Source organism: Camelina sativa, chromosome 13, assembly GCF_030686135.1.
Source record: "Camelina sativa cultivar CO46 ecotype springtype chromosome 13, ASM3068613v1".
Classification (NCBI taxonomy): domain Eukaryota; kingdom Viridiplantae; phylum Streptophyta; class Magnoliopsida; order Brassicales; family Brassicaceae; genus Camelina; species Camelina sativa.
Genome location: NC_141892.1, coordinates 10,079,615 through 10,094,506, shown reverse-complemented (window position 1 = coordinate 10,094,506; position 14,892 = coordinate 10,079,615). Strand labels below are relative to the sequence as shown.

General features: G+C 37.1%; 3 protein-coding genes and 1 pseudogene across 7 annotated transcripts; 1 reads left to right on the top strand and 3 right to left on the bottom strand.

The window, feature by feature from the left end:
• Positions 1-66: 66 nt before the first annotated feature.
• LOC104736388 (small ribosomal subunit protein uS17x) lies at positions 67-1,538 on the top strand. The gene is made up of 6 exons (XM_010456360.2): positions 67-289; positions 381-421; positions 518-618; positions 884-1,028; positions 1,133-1,222; positions 1,315-1,538. The coding sequence occupies exons 1-6, from the start codon at positions 80-82 to the stop codon at positions 1,403-1,405; spliced, it is 678 nt and encodes a 225-aa protein (XP_010454662.2). The 5' UTR covers positions 67-79; the 3' UTR covers positions 1,406-1,538.
• Positions 1,539-4,297: 2,759 nt separating this feature from the next.
• On the bottom strand, positions 4,298-5,817 carry LOC104738129 (WD repeat-containing protein RUP2 pseudogene; annotated as a pseudogene). The gene has a single exon (XR_015577931.1). The product of XR_015577931.1 is annotated as a WD repeat-containing protein RUP2 pseudogene (transcript).
• A 1,208-nt stretch (positions 5,818-7,025) lies between these two features.
• LOC104736387 (F-box/LRR-repeat protein At3g48880-like) lies at positions 7,026-9,271 on the bottom strand. 3 transcript variants are annotated; one of them, XM_087481218.1, is made up of 4 exons: positions 9,096-9,271; positions 8,641-8,704; positions 7,784-8,274; positions 7,026-7,710 (listed from the first exon to the last, which is right to left on the bottom strand). In XM_087481218.1, the coding sequence occupies exons 3-4, from the start codon at positions 8,200-8,202 to the stop codon at positions 7,149-7,151; spliced, it is 981 nt and encodes a 326-aa protein (XP_087337344.1). In that variant the 5' UTR covers positions 8,203-8,274; positions 8,641-8,704; positions 9,096-9,271; the 3' UTR covers positions 7,026-7,148. The 3 variants fall into 3 exon arrangements, with proteins under 3 accessions (XP_087337344.1, XP_010454661.1, XP_087337345.1); XM_010456359.3 differs by lacking the exon at positions 8,641-8,704 and having other exon boundaries at positions 9,096-9,267; XM_087481219.1 differs by lacking the exon at positions 8,641-8,704 and having other exon boundaries at positions 7,784-8,265; positions 9,096-9,197.
• A 786-nt stretch (positions 9,272-10,057) lies between these two features.
• On the bottom strand, positions 10,058-14,774 carry LOC104736386 (dual specificity protein phosphatase PHS1). 2 transcript variants are annotated; one of them, XM_010456357.3, is made up of 11 exons: positions 14,590-14,774; positions 14,310-14,387; positions 14,089-14,231; positions 13,747-13,948; positions 13,484-13,660; positions 13,232-13,392; positions 11,604-12,693; positions 11,337-11,483; positions 10,988-11,215; positions 10,703-10,860; positions 10,058-10,587 (listed from the first exon to the last, which is right to left on the bottom strand). In XM_010456357.3, the coding sequence occupies exons 1-11, from the start codon at positions 14,635-14,637 to the stop codon at positions 10,230-10,232; spliced, it is 2,790 nt and encodes a 929-aa protein (XP_010454659.1). In that variant the 5' UTR covers positions 14,638-14,774; the 3' UTR covers positions 10,058-10,229. The 2 variants fall into 2 exon arrangements, with proteins under 2 accessions (XP_010454659.1, XP_010454660.1); XM_010456358.2 differs by having other exon boundaries at positions 13,747-13,943.
• Positions 14,775-14,892: the final 118 nt, after the last annotated feature.

The window sequence follows — 14,892 nt, the reverse complement described above, 5'->3', positions numbered from 1 at the left end:
TAACCTTTATTTTGTTTGTCGTTAAATTGCCACTACTACTAACTAAAAAAGTCTACAATCATGAATAAGATATAAAAAAATGAGAATCACGGCCCATGAAAAAAAGAAGGCCCAAACCCAACTAAAGAGAGAGAGAGAGAGAGCTGTGGAAAGGAAACTAGGGTTTCTTCCGGGGAGCTTCATTACTTCAATCTCTTCTTCCTTTTGCCTCCCTCGCATTTTCCTACAGCCTTTTTTGCTTTCAGAGCTCCGCGGAGAGCAGCGATCAGTAGTAGCCATGGCTGAGCAAGTTCGTTTATCATCCTTCTCTATGTATTCTCACCTCGTGTTCATTTCAACACTCTTTTACGATTCTAATCATCTTCTTGTTTCTCTTGCAGACTGAGAAAGCTTTTCTCAAGCAACCCAAGGTCTTCCTAAGGTTGAAATTCAAGATTCTTATATCCATTTTGTTTCTTGAATTGGTTCATACGATTTTTTGAGGGTTTTTTAATGGTGTTTTGTGTGTTTCTTTCAGCTCGAAGAAATCTGGCAAAGGAAAGAGACCTGGGAAGGGTGGGAACCGTTTCTGGAAGAACATTGGTTTGGGTTTCAAGACCCCTCGTGAAGCCATTGAAGGTTTGTTTTTTTCTTATCCTTCAATGAGAAACTGTTAACTTATCAATTTCCAAATGATTCGATCTGAGTAGATAATGTAGTGTAAGCTAAGGTTTTGCTATATAGAAATCTGCATTTCTCTCTTCACTACTGATCTTGTGATAATCAGATATGTCTCTTAGTTATAATATTGTTTAGAGTGTCTGCTTTGATGAGATTTGAAATAGTAAACTGAAGTTTAAGATTGAAACAATTGAGACATGTTCTGTTTTCTGTTGTGGAACAGGAGCTTACATTGACAGGAAATGTCCATTCACTGGAACTGTTTCTGTAAGAGGACGTATCTTAGCTGGTACTTGCCACAGCGCCAAGATGCAGAGGACCATCATTGTCCGTAGGAATTACCTCCACTTTGTGAAGAAGTATCAACGGTAAGTTTGTGGTTCATCTAAAACTCAGATTGTGATCTCTGTTCATCTCGGTTTTATATCATAAATGGTTTTTAAGTTTTAACGTACATTGTCTCCTTCATCAGATATGAGAAGAGGCACTCCAATATCCCAGCTCATGTCTCACCGTGCTTCCGTGTCAAGGAAGGTGATCATGTCATCATTGGCCAATGCAGGTATATGAATATTGGGTTTCTCTTTTATGCTTTTCAAAGATATAGGCCAATGCTGGGGAAACTATATTTGATTCTTTGGGATTTATTTGCAGGCCGTTGTCCAAGACTGTCAGGTTCAATGTGCTGAAGGTGATCCCTGCTGGTGCATCCGCCTTTGGAAAGAAGGCATTCACTGGAGTCTAGGAGATTTGAAAGTCTGGAGATTTTGGTTTGACTTTGATTTTGAAATGTTTTAATGTTTTGTTTGATGATCACCTTTTTGTTGGAGACTTTGATTATCACAGACGAGAATACAAGTCTACGCACTTTCATCCAACTAAATCTTCTACGTTCAACTCGTAAAACTTGTTAACCCTCCAAATCTACTTAATTGTTTTAACTATCTTGGATGAGAGAGTAAAGATAATTCATATTAACAGTAGTTTCATGATAAAGGTAAAAAAGATGTGAACTTCTTCACTTCTGTATATATAACAAGAATACAAGTTAGTTATTCATACTACAAAATAGTTTCTGGAGTCATTATTCTCGTTGGAAAACTATTTCACCATAAGAATACAATGCATTCAATCCTCCATGTCTAGGCTGACAAGGCAAGCGCTAGACAGAACAAAGTTTACTTCAATTCCGCAAGAACATAGAATGACAACAAAATGGTGTTATTTGAAACAATTAGTTGGACTCTCCATTGCATAATCAATCCTCTAATGTCAAGCAGATAAGCACCACCAACTTTTAGGATACCGAGAAAAAATTCAGGGGAAGACGAAGAAAGACTACTCCGAGATCGTTGATTTCTGAAAGAGTGATTTTGACCAGTCTTTATTTTATTTTTTTGAATGTAAGTTAATTTTATTTTTAAATTTATAGGAACCTAACGAGAAAGGATGAAGATAACAAGAACATTCTTATGGGTGTTCTTCAAGTACATACTAGCCCATCAAATCCATAGTGGTTATAATTGTATGAGTTTGGACATGAAAAAATGTAAGATGAATTTGAAGTCGTGAAGTTAACGCAAAATACGGTAATAGACACAATGTCTCCGTTATATGTATAATCAGAATTTGTTCTTGATACGATAGTTTTGTATACAAGCTTACAAAGTAATAATTTGATATAGGTCGCTACGGATTCTTTCCTACTGTTAGAAAGAAAGAAAGCACCATAAAGGTTAGAAATTAGAAAAAATAGATATTGTGGTCTAGTTCTAGTACGTCTCTATCCGGAAGTTGCTTTGTTGTATTTGTTATGTTCTGTCTATTTTTTTACAAAACATATTTGTTTGTTTGTCTGTCTAGAATTCCTCTCACCGCCAATTTTGTGTTGTTTGTTCCGTTGTCACAATCGAAATCTATATTGTGTATATTATTTCGACAGTCTATATTATTCATAATACGATTATACGAAGTTAGGCGTTACACGTCTGCATACCATTAGCAAGTAGGTTTGTGTTGGTGTTGTGTTCATAGATATTTTAGTTGATGGTGATATATAGCAAGTGTAATTAGCATATAGTGGTTCTTTGTTTTTTTTTTTTGTCATCTGATGTTATTGATACTTCTTGAAAGTTTACATTGAGAAATACATAAGTTGGCGGAAAATAGAGATATACCCGAGTCTAAAGCCTAAAAGAGAAAATCTAAGCCGGTAGACAAAGGATAAATCCCCGGAAACAACTAACAACTAGAAGGAAAGTAACAAACCAAAATCGAAAGAGAACGAATCCAACAACGAAGAACAGAGGCATACTAACAATAATAGCTAAAGAAAATGCTATGTCTAAACCACCAAATCAACCTTATCTTCCGAAGTTTATGAGAATGAGCTGTATCAATGCTGCCCCCGGCCAAAACATCAATCAACAACTGCCTCGTCCTATCACAATGAGAAATGATCTCTCCAACCCAGACTTCATAACCTGACAAGTAAATCTCAATTCAGAACCTCAATACACTTCCAAATGCAGCGAGACTACTGATGCGTTAAGATCGCCTAGATAGAAGCCATAAACAAGCAATCCAACATCCTCCAGATTCGGAAACGCTTAAGACAAGGAGCGAAACACAACCAATTTGATGAGCTTCAAATTCCAGAATCGACACTCATCTACAAAGGTTACCATCACCAACAACTTCCACCTAAGACTAGAAGGATCTGAAGCCTAGAGCCAAGCAAAAACTTCACACAAAAAACCTCTTCATAGAAAGGAAACGAACTAAATGGGAAACTAATAGGTAGAACCAGGTTAAAGGTGATCGGGAAAAACAAGCCAGTGAAGTCTTCCTACATAACACACACAAGCCAACCCAAAAGCACAATCTGATTGAACTAAAAAGAAAACCCCAATCCAAGGCCAAGAACTTTCCATAAACTAAACAGAAACTAAAGCAAAGGACTAAAGGAAGAAAGAAAAACAGGGAGACCAGAACCGGTGCTAGAGAAACCACTGCACTCTGGTCTCAGATCTGAGAAAAACTTTGAGCGACGGCTGGTTTTTAGGTTAAGACGACGGCCGTTTGTATATGCATATAATACTTAAGCGTGGATTATATATATTCATCCGTGCGCTCAATTATGTTTGGAATCATTGATTCCGAATCAACAAATGCATGAATTATGCATTTAGTTGCACATCAAAAAATTCCACTGCCTAATGGATTTAAGTCTTTTATATTTAACAAGGTTATCAATGGAGATAAAACCATCATTTTGGCAAGATGTGAAGCGCCCATAAAAATACGATTATTAAAGAAATGTAGTGCACATTTTGTGTCGATATAAACATGTAATTAGAGGGTTTGAAAACGATTCATCAATCATAATGTCTGTTTTTTTTTTCTTTTGTGAAGCTCCCAAAGAAGCAAAAAAAAAAACTAATCTCGTGATATGCACACTAGATAAGGTAGAGGAAGGCAATATAAATTTATGATATTGATATACCTAATACCTGCCAACATAGCTAGATTTGTAATCATAATCTAACTTAAAGAACATTATGAGAAAATAGGGAATGATAATTTATGGATTACAAATCCAAAATTTCTGCTAACAATAAAAAAACCAATGAACAAGTAAAAAAAAAAATTCCTTTATAAGAAAAACACAACAACAAAAAAAACATCAAATTCTCTCACAACTGAATAAAAAATCAACCTCAAGTAGTAAATTAAATTTGGAAAAAAAAAACATGAAAAAGAAACTAAGAAGCATCATCATCATTATCATCATCATCATAATAATTCATATCATCATCATTCTCCTTAATTGATAAAAAATTAAGGAGAATAGTATTATGGCTTTCTTTTGCCCACGTAAACCTGTAATACTCCATCAGATCCCCCAGCCACTAGCGTGCACTGGTCCACACCTGATTGCCTCCAGCAGACGCTACTCACGAACCGCTTATCCGAACCAGAATTCATACCAACCGGTTCGAACCCGTCTACCCATACCGGCTTTCCCCACCTCTTATCATACACGAACACCTTGTTGTTCTCCGATCCACAACCAAACAGCGCGCCGTTTCTCCACACTGATAACCCCACGAAGTTTCTACCGTTCACGTGCCCTTCGTACGTCCGAATCACGCTCCCGTCCTCCACGCTCCACAGCTTCAGACATCCGTCCGTGCCTGCCGTCACCACCGTACCACCGTCGAGGAACCTCACATACGACACCGTTTTGTTATGTCCTTGCAGAGTCAACGCCGGGTCAACGAGTTTTCTCATATCGTAAATGTACCCTTTCCGATCAGCGCATCCGACAGCCACAGCTGGTCCGCCGGAAGGATCGAACTCGACGCAACAAACGGCGCTCCGGCATATCCCCGCCGGCCGTACGAGGCCTAAAGATTCCTCCGGTGGACACCTCGGATCCCACACTTGCATGGTCCCGTCGTCCGATCCAGACGCGCCTATGGCGGACGAGTCGCCGTGACGCGTGTAATCAACGCTCCACACGCGTCGGCCACCGTGCTCGTCCCTTTCGAACACGGGCGTTCTCTTCTCGAGATCGTACTCGGTCACTACACCGTCGTAATCTCCCGACCCGATGACCCGACCACCCGACCCGGGTCTCCACCGTAGACTACTGAGCTTCGCCGGCGTACAGATGTAATACTCGCAGGCGGTGGCTTGATCGACGAAAGAAACTCCTCCTGAGACGGCGGCGCTGGTACGTAAGAGGGAAGGGAGGCCGTAAAAACGAATCTTTCTAGAAATCCCGGCTGTAGCGACGATGTTATCAGTGGGATCGAACTCAATAGCACCGATAACGTCGGAGGCGGAGGAGGAGGAGGAAGAAACGACGGTGGAGAGAGAAAGATCCCATTCGTGTCTAGCTTCTTGTTCTTGTTCTTGTTCTTGTTCTTGTCGTTGCTGCTTGTAAGGATGAAGAGTGTTCATATGAAAACAGAGTTAAAGACTGTGTTGTTGTAAGCTTCTTCTGGGGATTCGGACCAATCAAAGAACCAATCCCATTCAAAAGCAAATTTTTTTTAATTAATATAAAAATATTCATTTCTTCTCCCTCAGTAAAAATAATTGGCCTTCTTTATTTACCAATCCACGTATGATTCTGATTTTATCCATTTGTATACTATTGCTACTAGGACAGGGGCAGGTCCCATTTAATCCTATTTCAGGTAAGAAAATGTGCAAGTTTGTTGTCGTGGCTACTTATATAGCCAAACATGGAAACTAGTATTTAATTCATGCGTTCGTAGTCGGCGAAAGGACGATGATTAAATTGTTCACATTTCGAGTTTTTCAAACTGATCATATAGTGGACCTAATTTAACATTTAAACTATGAGTGATATATGTAGTATTAAAGAGATTCTTACTGGCAGGTTGGTTTTACAATCGTTTGTAAATATATGGTTGATGTAAATTTGGTTGTTGTTTGAAAATATACAACTTTAGACGATGTGATTGAAAAAGACGGAGCAATCTTTTTTCCCCCTTAAGCATTAATGCATTTATACAATCTTCTATTTTAATTTACAGCATTGAATACAATTTTGTTTTTGTCAAATCAAGTTTTAAAGCTAGAAGTAGACACATATTCCGTTAAAACTGAGTGACACATAACATATACACGACTCGCATAGCAAATATTGTTTAGATCCGACTCTACAAAATCCGAACAACTCGATGAATAAGATAATAAACATTTGGTAGTGTGTGTGTGTGACCATTATCCAATCCAACGTAAGGAACATTCACATATATCATTTGGTAGTGTGACCATTATACTCATATGAGTGGTAAGAATGTTTTAAAAGTTTCAGTTTCAATTGTGAGGGATTGTGAGAAAATTCGGTGGTAGGTTTTAAAATTTTTTATGGCAAAGAGAAAATTAAAATCGAGAATTTTGTGGACAGCAAAGTGAGGACGAGTCATACGTGTGTTATGTTACCACCTTTGGTCATTGTCCTCTTTTCTATGTCTCTTCGTTACTTCTCAGCCTCACGTCTTTAAAAGAACACATGAGCTGCAACTGCAATTTTGGACCCACTCTGCTTCAAGGAATGGATTCGATCTCTATTTGATCCCCATTTATTAATATTTCTCCAAAACTAAATAGCTACCTAAAATATAAATTTCACCAACTAAAGAGGAAACACTTTCTTTTGATGATTTAGAATAAAATCTAGTGGATTATAGAATTACCTAGAAAAAATATATTTGTTACTTTTATATTCTCTAATTTGATTTTCATAACATTTTAGTGCTTTTAACTTAAAAGTATTTTCCTTGAATTATCATTTTTTTTTTGTTGGCATCATCACCAAACATATATATTCTAGATACCCATCTTAATTCTATACACACACACACATACACACACACACACAATAACTGTAATTCATCAGGTTTGTCAACCAAAAACACATACACTAAATTTTTTTTATAGAGTACACTTCAAAGATGAAGAGAGCTTACTTCGTCAGTTTTCCATAGCCCTTCCTCGTACCTATTCCACCTCACGCGTCCTCCATCTTTCTCCGTCCTCTTGCACATCACACACGTCATGTACTCCATACAAGTCACAAACCTCTTCAGCTTCGAGGCCTTCTCCATTATCGTCTGGTCAAGCTCCCTCACGATGAGCTTCTTCTTCTCAGGATGCTCCTGCTTCACCACTAGGTAAGAATGAGAGATGTTGAGAACCTCAAGGCTCTCTAGTCCATCCAAGATTATCAAAAGGGCGTCTCGGTATATGGCATTGCATCTGAGGCTGAGGACTTTGAGATTTGGGAGATGCTCAACGAGTTTTTCGGCGAATGCAGCATGGATGTGACCCATTACCTTGAGCTCTCTGAATGTCAGTTTCTTGACAATCGATGAAAAGAGAAATTGCGAGTCATGGAGGCTTGGTATTGTTAGTGATTCTAGATTTTCACAGAAGCCCAAGGCATTTTGCATACCCGTTTTCGATATTCTAGTCATAGCTGGTAGCACTAAGCGTCTCAAGTTTGGACACCTACAACAAATTGAGCCAAAGTAAGTATTTGAAGAGAAGGAAATAATACTAATTAAAAAGTGGATATATATACCTTTCTGCGGTGTAAGTAAGCATATCACAAGTGAGAAACAAGTTGTAATTAACAATCAAGGTCCTTGTGTTTCCTTTGCTAAGGCTCATGAAGAGTTTCAAGATCCGAGTCACATTCTCATCACATCGGCGCGGCACATACAAATATGGGCTCTTTACGGCTTTGATGTAAATAGAGTTCAGGTGCGATAGGTCGAGCGTATCCCACAAAAGGGGATCACAACAAACCGCACGCCACCCTCTACAGACATGAGCTAGCTCTAATCCAGATGTCAACTCATTGATGCTAAAATGTTCCTCAAGTATCCGCATCAAGATGTCGGTGTTCAGATTTTCCCATCCCTTGACTACATTTTCTGTTCTTGGTTCCTTGATATCGGATGTCTCGATAACATTTACGCTGGAGGCTTCTTGATCCATTGATGAAGACACTTTCAAGAGAAAGATACACTTGTTTGGATTTGTTATGGCATTTCAGAACCCCTAAACAAGCTGAAGAAAGTTAAACGAGTAAGAAAGGCATCTTTACAGCCATCAAAAAAAAAAAAAATAGATAAAATTAAATATGATCAGAATAAAATTACTACATAAAACTGCTAAAACTAAACTAAATATAACTGAATATAATAAATAAAATAAAACAAAATCATTTGAATATAATAAAATATAATTCTAAACAAATAAATTATAATTAAATTAAATTTAATAAATTTAAAGTGAATAAACTTAAAATAAAATTAATTATTTGAAAGTATGTTTTTAATTTATGAAATGTAATTTATCAAAAAGTAATTTTTATTAATTTTTAAAAATATATGTAGCAATTGGCAAACAAACAACGCAACGACAGTTTCCAGCGATAGTAGCAACAGGCAAAAGAACAGCATATGTTGTCGTTGGTCGCTGGATCGAAATGGTCGATCTAGCGAGAGGCAAAGGAACATGGCGAACATCAATATAATAATGAATCTTCATATAATCTTTATTGTTGTTGATTTGAATGACACATAAAAGGGTCCATACAGTTAAACAAATCACAATCTTAAACTGTTTATAACACAGAAAATCCATAAATGGTGACGAACCTACCGTTTCTGACACAAAAAATATTAAAATAGTGACGAATCTAATCCGACTAGATTAGATTCAATGGGAAACAAAGGTTACTAAATAACCCTCAAGATTGTCGGGAAAGATTTCTTGTCATTTCCCACACTATTGCAAACATAAACCTTAAAAGATCCACACATTGATATTAAAATCGTGTAGCTAAAACTTGCAATCCACAAGTAAGGATTAGAGTAAAACCATACCTTGAAAGAAGAGGAGTGGTGAAGGAGTGAATAAAGTGCTGGCGACTCTTGGGGTGCCTCTTGACTCTTGTTAATTGTCAGCCTGCGGCATTTAGGGCGAACACCATTTGTGGATTGAACTACGTTTAAATACCATTCATAACTTATAATCTGTAGTGGTATGACAAATAATAAGTGGATTGGGCCAGCTACATACCACTTTTAATAGAATGACAGATTGTTTTCGGGCCTAAAAGTAAAGTGGACTAAACCACTAATGGACTAGTCCACTTTACCCGCATCATTCATTCAAAGCCTTAATATTATATAGACAACATTAAGGGGCACATTTGTCAGATTTTATACCTCTTTTGTTTGATTATGCTACCAATTTTGGACAAGCTAATTTATGTAGCACTCTATCTGTTTTACATAGGGTGTTATTTTGACATAATGCATACAAATTAAGAAAATGATATAAATTTTTATTTACTTTTTATAAATTTACTAAAATATTTATATTTCAAATTAGTGAGCTCAAATACTCTCTCTGTTTTGTGTGTCATTTTAGAGTTTTATTTTTGTTTTATAAAAAATGTCATTTTACATTTCTAATGCCTTATTTTTATATTTTCAATGTATCTTTTATATTAGATTTCCTAATTTTACTCTTAATCTATAATCTATGACTAAGTTAATCTATTAAACACAACATATATGTATATTTTAATCTTTTTTTTAATTTGTGTGAAATGTGTCAAAGTGACACTGTTTGTAAAACAGATGAAGTAATAATGAAAAAAAATTTAATTTTAAAATATGCATTGAAAACATAAAGTGAAGATCCTTTTTTGTAACAATAAAAAAGTGCTAAAATGACAATCTTCTTAAAACTGATGGAGGGTAATGAAATCCATTATTGATTCGTCGTTGAAACTCTTAAGCATTGCATCGTCGCGATCATGCATGGACATAAGTCTACCTTTGAGGTAAAGTTAGAACTTTTTATTTAGTTGTTTACCAAATACAAAGATCCGTTTCAGAAAGAAACAAAACAGATCAGTTTTTGTTTTTCTCATCAGAGAGTAAAAGTAAAAGATGTTCGATTAGAGACTTTGACCAGAACAAACCACTGACACAACTAAACCGGACTCTCTAACCAGAATGAGACTGAAAAGAATTGGGGCTAGCACTTGAGCCACGGCCAGTGCTAAGTTGAAGAGCCTCCAAAGCCTTTTGAATCTCCATATTCATTGCACTGTCAACACTTCCCGAAGACAGTTTCTTGTGAGATTTCTGGAGATGAAGCTTTAGAGAACTGCTGCTTAGACCTGCGTTCTTACCACAAACCGGACACACTTTCATTGTCGGTTTCCTCTGTCTCCACTCCATTGACACTTTTCCGTGACATTTCTTGTCGAGGTTAACTAACATTCGAGCAAACCCGTCGTTCGGTTGAGCTCGTCTATGTACTTTTCTCAGTTTGCTCCAGGCTTCTAAAAGTGTGAGGTTCCTGTTTATTAACCCCACCAGCAAACAAATGAGTTGACGAATTGGACAATTTTTTGTTGATCTTCCTTACTTTAACCAATGTTTTCAACAAATTCTAATTGTCCCCAAAAACTTACTTCCGGAGCATTAGGTAAGCTAGCACTACAGTTGCGCTTCTACTCCGACCTTCGAAGCAATGAACCAAAATCTTGCCACCTGTTTCCTCGCCATGGTTGATGAAATCGAGAGCTTCTTGAAAGATGCTCTCGATATTTGAGTCTTCATCGTCGGTTATCTGGTCAAAGGGAAGACACAAGAAGAGAACCCTCATCTTTATAGATGCATTTTTTTACCAATTCCTTTAAAAAATGCATTGGTAACGTCTAATATAATCAAGAAACAGAGAAGAAAGGTTCACTTACTGAGAAATTTTTGTACTTGAACAGATCAGGGTACTGAGTATCCGATTGCCCGATTTCATTTGCGCACAAACATAGAATATGAGTTATACCTACATGTTGAAGAGTGTAAACTGACCTAGCAGCCAGTCCTCCACCGATAAAAAGATTATCTTGTATCATTGATGGTTTCTCTGTATTAGCCGCTTTGCAAATCAATGATATCCTCTCAAGAATATGCTCAAGTCTTACCTGTTATGAATGAGAATGCAAACAAGAGAGACAATGTTTGAGTTCCGTTGCCAAATAAACATATTATGAAATGAAGATCACGTTCAGGATAAAAGGAAATAACAAAAACTCATAATAATACCTTTAGCTCGTAAGCATCAGTGCAACTGTTATTATCACTGCCCTCAAAAAACCCAGTGTTGAAACCGTTCTCTTGGCAGAGTTTCATAACTTCGTTCCGCAGTGTTTCATTCCACTGGTCTAGTTCTTTATTTGACTCCGCATCAATCTAGACCCACCATGAAAAGTATCATCAGATTGAAGGACGAGAAAATGGCTGACAATTTCCATCCAAGAAGACTGAACTTAATCTACTGATTCAAACATAGTAATCAAGAAAGCGACAAACCTTAGCAAATTTATGAAAGTCTCGAAGCTTTGCTGCCAAACGCTGACTGCTAAGAGATTCTCCCCCTCTACAGGATCTTCCATGCCAACTTTCTCGTGACTTAGGCGAACAAGCATCTTCTTTGTTTTCTGAATTTGGTGTCCTAGGAACTGATTTTTGCATATCCGCCTCACTGTGATCACTATCACTAGCCACCCGATCTTTCGAGGGAGATGGATAATGAGTCACTTCATGCCCATGAATATGTGAAGGCGATTCAGGAATAGCAAAATCTTCTCTATCAAAATCTGCATACATTGTTTTGTCCATCATACTAAAGAATGCGCGAAGCAACACATCTAGTTTCTGATGAAGGGTAACAAGGAAGATATGAAACTCTTGCAAATCCCTGAGACCAGCACGAAAACCATTTCGGAACTCACGTACAACTGGTGTTACTACAGATCGAACTTTAGATGTTTTTTCACCATTTTCTGTCAGTGGATTTCCTAAGTTTCCTTCTGTTATTTCATGTAACAAATTTGAAGAATATTGGCTACTATTGAGGAGTAGCTCAACTAATCTTGGATAAATCTCTTGGTCGCTTGTCCGTTTTCCAGCAGGAGGCCGCCGTGGAACACCCGAGTCTATGGCAACGAGGTGAAAATCGGCAGCTACTGATCTATCAGACATTGGACTCATTAAACCAGTGTCATATGATTTAGGTGATTCCGTTATATCAGAAAAATCAGACGACTGTGAGACCAACATTTGATCACTGATACTCAACCTGGATCTGCTATCTACGGAAGAAGCTCTTCTTTCCCTTTGAATGGATCTGTAGTCCTTTGGATGGTACCGTTTGATGGCGGAATCAAAAGCTTCTTCAAATGAGCGTTCAAGATTTTTTGTTGAAGACACAGTTCTATCTGTTAATAACAGATTTGCCGGGTTGCCACGCCATCTCAGCTGACGACAAGGTAACCTGTCTTCGTTCCTAATTACTAGATCTAGCACCAAGATTCTCCCTAGCGCTGCAGCAGCTCTCTCTGCTTTTTCTTCAGTTTCAAAACTACTCATGCTCTCTAGCATTGGACATCCATGAACATAACTGCCATCAGAAATTGAGAATCCAGTGTTTAGAAGAGAGATTATATACAAACATCACATATTAACATTGTAAATTTGAAAGTGTGGAATAAGGTCAATGCCTAAATTATCCTATTAGGTAGGACTAGATTTCACATTATCCTATTAGGTAAGACTAGATTTTTGTTCAACTATTTCTGTCATCTTTATTATCAATTAAGGCAAAACTACATTTCTGTTAAACTATTGTTATCAACTTATAGCCAATTAAATGATTGCACCTCATATTTTTATTTTAGATGTTTTTAATTTATAATACAACCCACATTTCTATCTAATAAACATAACACAGCCTTAATTTTTCTGAAAAGTATAATATTAAATGTTATATTCAAGCTTTCCAATTTCTTAATTTTAAGATCACCTTACATGGTCGGGTAACTATCTCGTTAAACACTAAAGCAAAAGAACAAAAAAACTGTAAATATTATGTTGATGGTCAAAATCTAAAATGGAGACAGAAAAGTAAAAAAGAATAAAGATGAATCCTGTGCTTTTACCTCATTAAGAGAAGACAACGGCTGAGCTCAAGGGCTTCCAGAAGTTCCGAACATGTCATTTCACCAACTTCATCTCCCTCCGAAGTTGCTTTAGCTTGTGCCTTTTCAGTTGCTTCTCTGATTAGTGTCCACTCAGGATTACAGCTATGAATTACTCTAGCCTGTCTCATGATGATAAATCCTCATTAAAAGAAAACGACAAGAAGGGAACCAATACAACAAGTTTTGAAGTACAGCAAAGAAAAGAAGCACCTGCGGAATCTGCACTCCTAGCCACTTGGAAAACTCATAACCAAGACGTTCTGATTGCGTAGCCATCCTTGATGATGCAAATTTTATAACGGCTGCTTCTTCCTTTCGAGAAGCATCTTCACCGCTGGAACTATTGAACAGGGCAAAGAAAACAACTCCCCCAGAATTCACCGTAACCTGTATAACGTCAAAAGATCCTCCTATGATCTGGTTGATGGAAGATTGTTTTCAATCCAAGATAATAAGGATAATTATATATATACCTCAAGAGGTTTACTCTGGTCCTCTTCAGAATGATCGGTACTACTACTATGTTCAGTATGGTGAAGAGAAGACAACATGTTCCATGAAAAACAACTCGATTCGATATCCACAATAGAAGCTTTACCAAGCCTTTCCCACAAACTAATTTCTGAACTCTGCTTACTTGGTGGACTCTTCGGATCAGCATTCCTCTCACCTGCACTGCATAATTCTTCTATCAACAACTGTCATTTCCAAATTGAAAAAACCAAACTAATGTCCTAATATAGAAACATTGGTTCTGATACTCAAAACATTCAAAAAAAAAAACATAGCAGAAAATGAGATAAAAGGTGTAAAACCTAGTGATCAAATCATCGAAGCGGTGAAGGCGGTGAGGGAAGCCAGAGGAACCGTAAGTAGCACTTCGTTTACGAACCAAATCCAACCATTGAGTAAAACGATAAGCTGGACCAGATGCTATATCTCCTAACATGTACAAAACCTGCAACAAGAAATTATAAATCAAATGAAGAAGCTTTCAATAAAAACGAATCAACCAAGGATCGAAAGCAAATTTTACACGAGAAGTGACGGTGAGAGGAAGAGGAGACTCGTGCTCGTCGTGACCAAGGTAGATATCTTTCTCTTCGTCTTTCTCCTGCGATATCACCATAATTATCAGATCTCTCCCAAATCAGAGAAACAAAAAAAATTCAAAATCTGGCTCTACGAAAAAGAGAGAGAGAGAGAGAGAGAGGTGATGATAAAAATGTGGGGAGGTAAATGATGAACGCAAATAGTGTGGGGTGAATAAATGATAGATTATTAAATTTACGGGGTAGCAAAATTAAAAGGATTACTTGAGAAAATAACGTATGATCTCGCTTCTTCTCAGCTTCTTCCGCCATTGGAAAAAAAAAAGAAAAGAAAAGCTTCGTCTCACAGAGTTTGATTTTAATTTTAGAAAATGTCAGCTTTTGTATCTGCGAAGATCAAGTCGCAAGATATCTTAAATTTGCCGACAAAAAAAAAAAAAAAAAAAAAAGAATAATGATTTATAAAGAAAGACCCCTTTTATTTCTTTAATTATTCTTTAAACTCCTCATTCTTTTATATTTGCATAATTAGTAACTTCACGGCCCCATAACTGTGTTGAAAATAAA

What these genes read in the sequence shown, in the direction of transcription:
- LOC104736388 (XM_010456360.2), top strand. Translation starts at nt 80, where the DNA reads ATGAGAATCACGGCCCATGAAAAAAAGAAGGCCCAAACCCAACTAAAG. An exon ending in CCCTCGTGAAGCCATTGAAG is followed by an intron (nt 619 to 883) that starts GTTTGTTTTTTT and finishes GTTGTGGAACAG; the next exon opens with GAGCTTACATTGACAGGAAA. An exon ending in TTTGTGAAGAAGTATCAACG is followed by an intron (nt 1,029 to 1,132) that starts GTAAGTTTGTGG and finishes CTCCTTCATCAG; the next exon opens with ATATGAGAAGAGGCACTCCA.
- LOC104736387 (XM_087481218.1), bottom strand. Translation starts at nt 8,202, where the DNA reads ATGGATCAAGAAGCCTCCAGCGTAAATGTTATCGAGACATCCGATATC. An exon ending in CTTACTTACACCGCAGAAAG is followed by an intron (nt 7,711 to 7,783) that starts GTATATATATCC and finishes AATTTGTTGTAG; the next exon opens with GTGTCCAAACTTGAGACGCT.
- LOC104736386 (XM_010456357.3), bottom strand. Translation starts at nt 14,637, where the DNA reads ATGGCGGAAGAAGCTGAGAAGAAGCGAGATCATACGTTATTTTCTCAA. An exon ending in TCAAGTACAAAAATTTCTCA is followed by an intron (nt 10,861 to 10,987) that starts GTAAGTGAACCT and finishes CCCTTTGACCAG; the next exon opens with ATAACCGACGATGAAGACTC. An exon ending in GCTTACCTAATGCTCCGGAA is followed by an intron (nt 10,588 to 10,702) that starts GTAAGTTTTTGG and finishes GTTAATAAACAG; the next exon opens with GAACCTCACACTTTTAGAAG.